The following is a 12,500-nucleotide window of genomic DNA, read 5'->3' as shown; positions in this document are numbered from 1 at the left end:
GGTTGAAGGCATGGAGGAAAATTCAGAAGTAGCTGTAAGAGGAGGCTCGATTAAGAAAGCATTTAGGAGCGAAAAGATTTTGGGAAATAAGCCTTGTGAAGAAGAAAAAAAAGATGAAAAAAGAAGAAAGAAGAAAGAAGAAAGAAGAAAGAAAGAAGAAAGAAGAAAGAAGAAAGAAGAAAGAAGAAAGAAGAAAAAGAAAAAGAAAAAGAAAAAGAAAAAGAAAAAGAAAAAGAAAAAGAAAAAGAAAAAGAAAAAGAAAAAGAAAAAGAAAAAGAAAAAGAAAAAGAAAAAGAAAAAGAAAAAGAAGAAGAAGAAGAAGAAGAAGAAGAAGAAGAAGAAGAAGAAGAAGAAGAAGAAGAAGAAGAAGAAGAAGAAGAAGAAGAAGAAGAAGAAGAAGAAGAAGAAGATTGAATGGGTTGGTGTTGATGGAGTAATAAGCAGAGCAAGGCATTTAAAATACATTTTTGAAGCGTTTTTTTTGTGATCAAGAGCTTTTGAAGGAAGAGACATTTTATTCAGTGAATACTAAATTTGGGGATATCGAAAAGGAGAAGGGATAGGGTCAGGTCAGGTCAGGTATGGGAGCATGCGCCAGAGCAGCACGTCGCTGCATCCAGTTTCCACCTGTACTCCAGGGGCCTCCATCTGGCAATCACCCAGGCAGATGCCTGGCCCATCCCCATCTCCATGAGATGCCAATAAACCTGCTGCAACCATGAGGCACATGGTCGGTCCATTGGCCTCCTCCACCCACGAGACTCCATCGCTGAGAGAAGCTGATGAGCAGGATCAGCATCAGCAAAACGATCCACATGTCCGTACAGCTGCACTGAAGCTCACGGACCATGCAGGTAACAAATCTCATTTGAGTCTCTCTCAGCAACCGCTCATTGGACACAAAGTCTGACTAGCGATAGTCAAGGATTCTCTGAAGAGACCTGGTACCAAAAGCATTCAGTTTCTGTCTCAGATCCCTGGTCAGAGTCCAAGTCTCACATCCAAAGAGCAAAACTGGAAGCACCAAGGACCTGAAGACTCAGATTTTCGTCCTCTCGCACAGGTACCGGCAGCACCACACCCCATGATACAGTGAATCCATGACTCCCCAAGCCCGACCCAGAAGTCGATTGACCTCTGACTCACAGCCAGCAGAGATATGAATATCACTGCCAAGGTAAGTGAATCTCTCCGTGACCTCAACATCCTCACCACTAACAGGCACAGACAAGACAGCAGCATCCAAGATATCATTGAAAGCCTGGATCTTAGTTTTGACTCAAGAGACACGTAATCCCAGTGGCTCCGACTCCTCATTCAGCACCTCGAGGGCCCCCAAAAGGATATCTAAAGTCTCCACAAAGATGACTGCATCATCAGCAAAATCAAGGTCAGAGATCTTGACATTCCCAAATGATGCACCACAGCTTGATCTCTCCGACATCCTCCCGAGAATCCAGTCCATACAAGTGCTGAAAAGTGTGGGAGCCAGTACACAACCCTGACGAACTCCAGTAACAACTGGAAATAAGTCAGAGATGGTACCATTCTCGTGGATTTAAGTTGCAACTTCATCAGTTGCTTCATCCAGTTTCCACCTGTACTCCAGGGGCCTCCATCTGGCAATCACCCAGGCAGATGCCTGGCCCATCCCCATCTCCATGAGATGCCAATAAACCTGCTGCATTGAGGAACTGAGCACTCCGGTAGACCCTGCAGTTCTGGATCATCCTCCAGCGACCATCAACAAGCACATGGTCAATCTCCTTTGCCACACCACCAGCTTTGGAAGACCAAGTCCAGCAATGAGCTTGTGGGCGCTGAAACCATGAACCAGCCACCCTAAGTTCATGACTTCTTGCAAAGTCAAGGAACTTTGTGCTATTCAGGTGCACAGTTCCAGACCCATGGGGACCAACACACCCCTCATAACCATCCCTATCAGTTTCAGTCGATGCGTTGAAATCCCCCAAGACTAGAAGTGTATCTCACCTGGGGCACTGATCAACCACAGACTCAAGCGTGGCATAGAATGCTTCCTTCACGCTGAGATCACTCGCCTCAGTCGGAGCATAAACAGAGACCAGGGAAATGACACCGAAGGAGTGACGAATCCTTAGTCTCATAATACGCTCGTTGACTGGTGTTACCTCAATTATCATTGGAGTCAGCTTCATGGACACAGCGACAGCAACTCCTTTGGCATGGTAACCATCAGAGATACCAGACCAATAGTACGTGTAACCACCCACCATTATCTCCCCGCAATCTGTTCGCTGAACCTCAGAGTGCTGCAATACCGATGTCCAAACGCTTGAGCTCAGATGATAAGAGACAGGTGATCATCCTCTCTTAGGGATAGGACATTCCAGGCACCCACCTGAAGGGACCACCTCAGGTTAACCCAAGGAGACCGCCGTCTGGTGGATGACACCTCAGTACCACTCCGACACACTCTCCCGCAATCTGACCCGTGAATGTTACCCTGTAGTTTCCCTCTTATCATCAAAGATTGGGGTCCCTAAGGCTTTGCCCCAATCCCGTCATCCGGTGAGCTGCCCTGCGAAGGGAAGCAGCACAGGAAGTACTCCCATGGAGTGGGTTTTCAGATCTTTTCATGCTTCGAGAATGTTTTGCGGAATGAAGGGTTTTACGGTGGCTGGAGTGCAAATCCCACCACCAACCTCCAAATAAGAAATAACCCAACTGTAGGAGGACGTCCGCAGACACAGTTGGGCACTAGATATGGATGGCCTTTGGCTCACAAGGAGCTCCTCCACCCTTTGACAGGTTTTGTTTTTAATCCTGCTGGGTGTCCATATCCAAACAACCTCCTCACCAGAAAACTTGGTGAGGGAGACGGTTTTGTCGCCAACAACTCAACCATGGAACAGGTTAGTACAGGTTTACATGATACCTGTAGCAAGTCACAGATCTGATGTGGCCTGACCTGACAAGAGCTCAGAAGGGACCGCCTTCTAACAATAGCTCAGAAGGGACCGTCTTGGATGAACTGGAAGGAGCCACTGCCGATTAGATGTCCGCACATGTGGCAAACCCAAAACCGGATGTGTTTTTTTGAAGAATGTATTAAATTTCAACCTATTAGTTATTCTTTAAAGTCAGTCTTAAAGAACATCAAGTCTGAAAGTGAGTCTTTCTATAACATTAAGTCTTAAGTTAGTCTAAAAGTAAGAATGTGTTGACAGACCGACATGTCAAAGAGTCTGACTTCATGACTCTTTGGTGCAATTTCTCACAGTCTACAGTGAAGGTTTAGGTTAAAGTACACACAAGGAATCTCAATAATCAGTGTTCACCAGTATTTCATTTTCAATGCTGCTCCTTTAAGAGTTTTTCGAACATAAAGTGCAACTTCGGAATGCCACAAACAACAAGTAATGCAACAGGTAATTTACACTCATTCAAGGTATGTGGTAGTAGACTGTGTGGCACTCTTTCATGATGGATTCTCTCTTCACGTTTTGTTTTGGGGTTTTTTTGGGGGGGGGGAGGGGTACACAAATATAGTTCTTTTGTATATGGTTCTCCTAATTTTTCAAGAGATGAAAAGCACAATTTCGCACATTAAAAAAAGTGAAGCACATGACTGTATGCCTCACTTCAACATGGCATCACTGTGATGTGTATTCGATACTTCATCTAAACTCTATAGAAACTACTGTATTCCTCTTTATAGGTCCATTCCTATTAGTCTAAGTTGCATTCGAATATTGGGCTTTGACAAAAATATTTAATCTATTAATGAGCATCAACGCACCTCTCCTTATGATTGTTCAGGTATACCTTGCAAAGGCTGGTCTACTGTCAGAGCTCAGAATCATCCTCATGTGGATACAAAGTGGGTGGTAAAGTATACTTCATCAATGTAAACCTGCACAGTCAAATATGTATTCATCTGCATTTTGGAAACCTTCTTCAAGAATCACTGATGACTTCTGACAGAATTGGCTTCATTACGAGAGAGAGAGAGAGAGAGAGAGAGAGAGAGAGAGAGAGAGAGAGAGAGAGAGAGAGAGAGAGAGAGAGAGAGAGAGAGAGAGAGAGAGAGAGAGAGAGAGAGAGAGAGAGAGAGAGAGAGAGAGAGACAGAGAGAGAGAGAGAGAGAGAGACAGAGAGAGAGAGAGAGAGAGAGAGAGAGAGAGAGAGAGAGAGAGAGAGAGAGAGAGATAAGACAATAGTTTCTAAAGTTAGCATCAATGACAACAAACCCGAGGGGCATTTTTTGAGCCACCATTTTAAAACTTCAATTTTGGACACATGTTTCTGCTTTCAGCTGTCACCAGCAAGACAAAATGTCTCAAGGTAGGCCACGAGCTAGGCCACAATCATTTTTAGCTAACAAAAGTGCATAAATGAGTATTTACGCATGAATTATGTATCCCATTGCCTGTCTGATTTTACGAGCCATCAGTTTATATATGAACTGCACATTGATTGTTTATAACTGATATACTCGGGCCTCATATGCGATTTCTCCTAGCCATGGGTTCAAGTGTGACATGTGATATTGCCCCAGAAACAAAAATAAAAATAAAAAAAAATTACAACCAGTTATCCAGTTCCGTCAAATCGTATCCAACTTCTGGTTACATTCATGATCAGATTTGTCTAAACATCCCTATTCTGCAGTGCTTTCCAAAGTTCTGGTAGGATCAGCTTGGTTGCAGTCTTTACCCCATCTTTCAGGCACCTAAAAGCTCTGCCTCTTCCTCTTCTTCCCTCAACTACACCCAGCGTGGTTGATTTCTCCAAACTTCCGTTTTCTGCATGCATGATGTGTCCAACCAAAGCATGACAGTTTCTGTTTTATCATCAGCGCTTCTAATGGACATGGTGGGCCAATTTATTCAAGCACCGATTTGTTTGTTCTTCTTGCAGGCCTTGGAATTATTATCATTAATCTCTAACACCAGATTTCAAAACTGTCAATCTTCTTCCTTTCTTTCTTTTTCACTGCCCACGACTCACATCCATACATTGCATCTGGAAATTATACCACAGCACTCACCAGCTTCCTCTTGGTTTGAATTGTTACATCTTTGTTTTTCCAGATATTTGTCAATCCTGATATTGCTGTTCTCCACATTGCTAACCATCTATTAATTCCTCTTTCACTTTCTCCACTTCTTCAATCTTCGAACCCAGGAAGATGAAGCTTTCCACAATTTCCACGTGATCGTCTCCCAATCTGAAAACGTCAATCTTCTCAGTTAACAAGATTTTAGTCTATTTTTAGTTTAAACAAAGACCAGCCTTTTCACTTTCCCTCTTCACTATGCGCAGCAGTTTCATCAAGTCATCTTTACTTTCTGTCAAAAGAGTGGTATCATCAGCATACCTTGGATTGTTGATGCGTCTTTCTCCAATCCTGACTCCAGCCTCTAGGTCATCCAAGTTAGATTTTTCAGCAAAATTATTACAACCACAAATTAATCAGTCAATTCCATCCAATGATAATGCTGTAATGATAATGGAAAAATAAAAATATTAACATGGGGGTGGGTAGGATGGCCGAGAGATATGCACATTCACCTCTAAGCTGTCTAGCCTGGGTTTGAATCCCAACCCACCTATAAACTGTCATCTCAGTGTTTCACAGGTAGGGTGGGTCATCACTGTGTGTGCTGTCCCTTGGATGGACGTTAAACTGGAAGTCTCATCTGGACGGTATGTGTTGCATTTGTTGGTGAATGTTGAAGATCCTACGGTGTTCTTCACGAAGAGGAGGTGAGCTATCGCCAGCACCATGAACACATTCCAAATTCCTACCCTCACATGAGTCGAATGTCGAGCCTGGCTAGCCAGTTCCTGAAAGACTGGGGCAAGCTTTTCCTGACCAACCCCACAAGAATGTGGGAATAATAGTTGCCTTCAAAGAATAATAATAATAATAATAATAATATTAACACATGGTACGGACATGTATAACTCCCTGCACCAAGGAGTGGGTATTGGTGTTTCAAGTCAACTAAAATGGGGAGTAAAAAACATGTGCATGAGATGAGGATGAAGACTAATAAAGAAAAGTATGCACACTGATGAAAAAAGAAAAGAATTCAAAAATCGAAAAGAACATCAGGCCCCATGAGCAAAAACGATTCCATTATTTAGAGGAAGGGATGTATCAAACATTAGTTTACAAGAAGGAGAGTGGCTCAGATGAGTGATGTTTTGCCATTATTACTTAGCCAAACTAGAATAATAAAAGCAACGGAGGCCGCCCTCAAGATTCCAAAAAAGCAACAAGCGAGACAGCTGTGCTCGTCTCGCACGGTATTTTTTCACTGCTTCACTTCACTGATTAGCCCAGGGGCAGCTGGCTGACTGTGTCCTATCTGCACGGGCTGCCGACGGCACAGATGTGTGTGGCAGATAACTGCTGCCACTTCAATCACTCGCCGGCAAAATGGGCATGGCATGCAGTCAAAATGTTTTCCATCTTCCTGCCCCTGCTGTCTGAAGAACGGGACGGGACTGAGAGCGCGGGACCCGCTTGCTCGTATATTTATGATGATGCATAAGAATTCGCCTTTGTCGAGTTATTTCAGTGTTTCGAGGAGAGAGAAACTCATGTCAATGAATGGTATGTGTTGCTCCATATGGGATGGCATTGAAAGGATTACTTTAAATGGTTTGTCTTTGTCTTTTTCTTCTTAAATTTCAAAGGAAAAAAGTAATTGGCTGGGTTTGTAAGGATTGTTTCTAGTTTGTTTTATGCAAGGAAATATAGTACCGGTAATAATTTTGATTGGTATTTATAGTTAGTAACAGCATGCAGATATTGGTTTATGGTAAGGCTAACACCCAACACGTACAATCTTTCCACTCCTGACATCCCATCACAATATCCTTGCTTTTGTAAAGATTTTTCCTCCTACGTTCACATCGCCTCTTACACCTCGCTAAATCTCCTTTCATTCATGTGTTGCATGGTTTTCGACTTCCATACTCAGCAGGAAACTCTTCTCATCGTTTCCTCATGCGTTTGTTACTATATATGTTGTATGCTGTGAGAGCTACCAGTAATCAACAAAGTTCACCACACATGGAAACTATTAACTGTGTGAACGCTGAAGCTTTATGCTAACTACTCATCACTACATTCCCCTTTTGGTGAGGAAGTAGGATGTGGCAAACAAATTGAGGAAGCAATCTTTGGATAATTATATAGGGGTGTCTGAATAAAATGGATACAGACTTTAATATTTCAGAAAAAAAATGAAATGGCAGAAAGCAGGGCAATGTTGAGCGTTAGCGTGGATGGAATGATTGCACGTCATCAGTCAGTCATTAGTCATAAGGCTGTGCAGAACGACAAGATAGTATACTTTTTGACATACAGCGTCTGTATGCATTTTATTGTATTTTCTACTGGGAAACATTTCAGCTCACATGTGCAGCTCAAGGAAGAGCATCTGAATGATGTCAGTCAGACCAGTGGGTCGTGGAACAACATTGTGAGTCGGATTTGTAAAATGCTGTCATGTATGTCCATTGTGGGTCAAATGTTTTCGGTTACAAAAGTGTCCAAATCTTTTTAGTTGTGATGTTAAGTTGTGATAAATTAGAAATCGGCCTGTCTGGCATTTTTATCTGAACAAATAGCTCATGACGTTGGAATCCCAGTTCAAATCCCATTTACAGTGTGTTGCTTTATCCATTGGATACTAATATAACGTCTTTTGAATTAAATCAGGGAGTATAGTAATGATCCTCCGTCATCTTCGTTTTCCAACACCCCCTACTAAATGCAGCCTGAGATCATTGAAAAACTTTTTTTTATTGTCTGTGGATGGTATTATTTGTGCAAAGGTATAAAGTTAAGGGGGAGGAAGGGAGGGTGGTTGGGATTCATTTGGGAGGGCAAAATGATTAACTCTACACATTAAAGTAGCACAGTCAGAACACAACTGGGAATTTTAAATTTTTTTACAAGGAAGGGTTTGGGTTAATTAATGGAGGAGCTGAACAATGGAGGGCATCAGGTTTACCAACTATCAGAGGGTATGGGGCGGCTAACCTTGACCGGTTATTTGTCTCGTTTTTCGATTCTGTAACATTCAGTTTTCAGTATGGTAAAATTAAAATGTCTGTCATTGTTTAGTTCTTTATGCCTTATATCTGGAAAAACACCACGACCCACCGATTCAAATTTTGTATTATTATTTGAAATGTTCATTTTAGTTTCAAATGCTTTTCAGACGCAATAGATGCTGCTCAATTTGTTAACACACTGACAGTACAAGTCCTGAATGAGAATGAAAGCCAGAGATTCAATTACATACAATCCAATCAAAGGGTGTAAGCAATCAGAAGTGCAATAACATGTTAATATTAAGAATAAAATTAATTAAGGTAAAAATAAAACTTGCAACATATTTATTTGGATATGTTGGACATATTTTACATATTTAAGGTTTATTTGGATTTTCTGCCAACCTCCTAAAGATTAACACCTGCTCTCCAAGAAGCAAGAAGCCCGAAGTGAGTTATGGCCATACGTCCACCTATCATTAAAGCTGCACACACAACCTCTTGTTGGAGTCCCTCCATTGTATAATGACTGCAAATGCATCTGGGAACCAACAGCATTCCTTCATCCCAAACTTATTCAAATGTGACTGGTTTAACAAAAGTAGATTTGAAAAAACACAGACGGCACAAGCTTCTGCCTGAGGCTAGTGCTCATCTGGGATTAAGGATAAGTGGAAAGATGACCTCCAAATTGACAGAGGGAGCACAGGAAATGAATTACAGGTGAATCCAATCACAGAAGATATGAGGCAAGCGAGAGCACGATGTTGTGGGACATATCTCAGGAGTTTAGGATTTGTGGAAGTGGGTTCCCAAGGGGAAGTGATGTTGACAGAAGGAAAGCCGATATTGCGAGTCAACGGCGAGATGAATGATGCATTAACAAAAAGGAAGTAGATATTTGATAAAGGAATAAAAAGATTGAAGTTATTGGATGCACTTTTGACAAAAAGAGCTTTTCAATTTTTGAAAAAGATCTGCAAATGCAATGAAACCATCAATCTGGAAATGCATCACAAAAACATGCACAATTGTGTATATTGTTTTAAAATGCAACAACAAGTTACCAATAAAAACAATAGCAACATAAATTGTGATAATATTCCATTGACATGAAATACTCGGGCAATGTCGATGGTCCGACACTGAAGTCAGCCATTTTGGGTGGCTGAAATGACGAGGTGCTATTTCAACAGGTCTTCCACCAAAATTAAACATCATTTCAACCCGAATAGAGCTCTCCTAGCCATCAAGAATAAGCCAGCACTTAAATTTAGATATGCCTGCTTGTTCTCCAGGTTTAATTTGACAGCATGTAACCTTTAAAAGACCACAGTGAAGTGCATGCCTGAAAACATATTGAGTTACATCAGAGATTTTTAAGCTCTACTTTGACTCAGACCCAATAGAAAGTACTGCGTTGTACGTGAGTCACATTAACTGCTAAAGGCTCTCTGTGCTTTCTTGCTGTGTCCCTCCTTTTTTCACTGCCGATCCGTTTTTGCTGTTGTCCACACTCCCTCAAGGTGCACATGTCACACTGGCAGCTCGTCTCAGTTCCTGTGCATCTCTAAGTGGCCTTGTCTAGTTGCTGTGAGCCTTTTTATTGGTTCTATGTTGGCATGCTGCCATGAAATGCTTTGTTAGTACACAGCCTCAATATAATGTTGTTAAACTCTTTCAGGGGTGACAAACAATATTCCAAGACATACAAACGACCCCCAGAACAACCTCATGATAATAAATACTGTTTTATCAAATCCAAGCAAGCCTCCTGATAAAATGTCCGATCAATGAAAAGCTATCAAAATTGGTTATTATACCAAATGGCACCTCATAAATGATTAAAATTCCCTGACGTGCATATATGTTTTTTTCATTTTCAAAAACAAGGAATGTCCATCCAAGGAATTCCTCAACAATCACCTGAGTAAAAGTATGCTATCCTCTGCAAATTTCCCTGGCAATGCAATGTGCAGCAAAGTGCAACCAAATCTTCCAAGCTATCACAACAAGCTGCATGAAAATTTGAGGTCTTGCACCTGCTGTAAAGGAAAAGATGAAGACGTATGAGGAGAAAAGAGTGCCTGTCACTCACAATTTGAAGTTGGATGAAGTCTCCGAGAGTGGGTGTGCTGTCCACCCGCACTAGCACGGTGTCCCTCAGCTGCGTGCTGAATCCCACGGCGAGGCGGTCAGCCCGCGTGCTGGGTCGGTCATTCGGTGGCCACTCGTATGTGATAAGGCCTCCTATTTGGCCAAAGATGTATGTTGTTCCGGCTGAAGGGCACAAACAACATACAGCGTCATTATTTAAATGATATAGAGTATGTTGTTCACAATTTGATTGCTATAAGCATTAGTTTTCCTCAAGAGTGAAATAACAGAATAAAGGGTCAGAAGGTGAAGAATTATTGGAAATGAGGAAAGATACACCATCACGTTGGGATTTATTTACTTTTGTTTTTTGAGATAAACATTCATTTGGGATCGTTTTTCATTCTATCATTTTCTTTTAATAAATCAATTTTATTCCATTCTTTAGATTTCCCTTTTTGTCATAATAATATATCAAAGACAAAGATTACAAAACAATGTTATCTCATCAATTTGTCATGAGATTATTTAGGCCTGACCACAGTCGGCTATCAAGCCACGTCTGGCACAGTCATGCATCATGAGCGCAGTAGCCAGTGTGCTAATGGCCCTTTGAGACACATTTAAAATGATCCAATATTATGTAATCGTAATTCTTTTTCAATTTGCGCTACTTAACAAACTCAAGCCTTCTGTTAATTTCCAGATATTCTGGTTCAGTTTCTGCCATAGAAGTTCTGATGTAGTTTTCTTTGCAGCATATTGTAACTAAGTTAATATTGCTTATCGTTTAATCATGAATGTATTACAGAGTAAGATGCGAAAAACTCTGATAAAGTCTTCATGAAATAACTCGTACGTACGTATTCATGCGATGTGGGTTAAGCTCAGTATTTGCAAGCCGAAGGTCGAAGTTAACATGGAGTTTCACTGGTACTTGCATTCCTAATTGAGCTGATCAATTATGAACTGCAAATGTTGTACCAGCACAGAATGTTATACAAGGTAGCATGTATTCTTCAAGAGCTGGCTGCAATAAACTCAATGTTGGTTACACCTACATGTTAAATATAGCATGACAAGTGGTGAAAAAGTAAGCTTCCTTGCCAGTACCCTTGATACAATATAAAATCGTATTTCCAAGTTAAGGGGTCACATTTGTTGGGTCAAACCCATAATAGCTTTGCAGCAATTATCTCCCTGGATATTAGAGTAATGTGGGTTAAGATGTCGCGATCAGGAAAGGTGGTGACTTGCTGTCCCACACATAACCTCCTCAGTCCTGGATATATGGTTCATTATCCTGAAGGTCCATATCAGAGGGCTCCATGTCTGATGGTATATATATATATATATATATATATATATATATATATATATATATATATATATATATATATATATATATATATATATATATATATATATATATATATATATATGAGAAATGCTCAGTATATACTGAACAAAATGACTGAGGAAGATGTGTATATGTAGATATGGTTTTGAGTGTGGGAGATGGGGGTGGGGGGGGGAGGGAGGGATACCATGACCCACAAGGGCATCTTTCCTTGACTGAGACAATCTTCTTGCCTTTACAGTGAATACAGTAGTTCATTTAATAAAATCTACACCTGACCCCACCCTCTCCGCCAGACCAACACAAAATAATAAAATTATCCTCTTCCAGGGTTTTTAATGTGTGCATTTCTCATATGGCACATTTTGCAGCATATGAGTGTATGTGGTCAGAGTTCATAGGAGAGGGTATTTTGTGAGTGATACAAATGGCCTTAACTTCCTGCAATATCACATTCCAATCAGTGGACTGATTAAGACAAATGGAAACATTTCAACCCAGAGATAACAGGGTTGATATTTCTTTCTGTGAAAGGCCTCAGCTCAGAGGAATACTTTTTCATGGAGAATAGGCAACCCATCCACCAACCAACATTCGTTACACATATGCACTCTCCATGTGCTCCTCAGCAGATGAAGCGTGAAGTCCAAACAAGGGACTGAGCTAAATTATTCATTTAACTTGAGAAGCAAAATATGCACTTAGGAATAGCTACCCCAGCCTTTCTCCAAAGCAAAGCATGCCCTTTGGCCTGGATATAGACTGGACTGGGAAGATGTAATGATCCTGGAATCCCAAATGAAGATAAGTATCTTTTCATGGAGGAGTGGTGTGCATGTCAATGTGATACTGCACAGACATGGAAAACTGCAGAGCAGCTGTTTGTTAACAAACTGTTAATATGGAAGTATTCCGGTGTAATCAAAGGAAATGGAGACTGCACACAGAGGCAAAGATAGGGTTGGACTGGAGAAAGCAAGAAGTA

At 41.1% G+C, this 12,500-nt stretch overlaps 1 protein-coding gene across 33 annotated transcripts in view; it reads right to left on the bottom strand.

Moving 5' to 3' along the window:
* The window catches only part of LOC147023651 (neurexin-1-like), a 1,116,838-nt gene that overhangs the window by 305,247 nt on the left and 799,091 nt on the right, over positions 1 to 12,500 (bottom strand). For all 33 annotated transcript variants that reach the window (XM_085889296.1, XM_085889311.1, XM_085889305.1 and 30 more), the window contains one exon: positions 10,157 to 10,338. In XM_085889296.1, coding sequence (XP_085745422.1) covers positions 10,157 to 10,338 — 182 coding nt within the window. The remainder of the gene's footprint in view (positions 1 to 10,156; positions 10,339 to 12,500) is intronic.

The sequence above is a fragment of the Eptatretus burgeri genome, chromosome 7 (assembly GCF_056783735.1).
Source record: "Eptatretus burgeri isolate ZD-2024b chromosome 7, Ebu_testis_v1, whole genome shotgun sequence".
NCBI lineage: Eukaryota > Metazoa > Chordata > Myxini > Myxiniformes > Myxinidae > Eptatretus > Eptatretus burgeri.
Note: the sequence above shows the minus strand (reverse complement) of the source record. Positions and strands in the feature narration are given on the sequence as shown.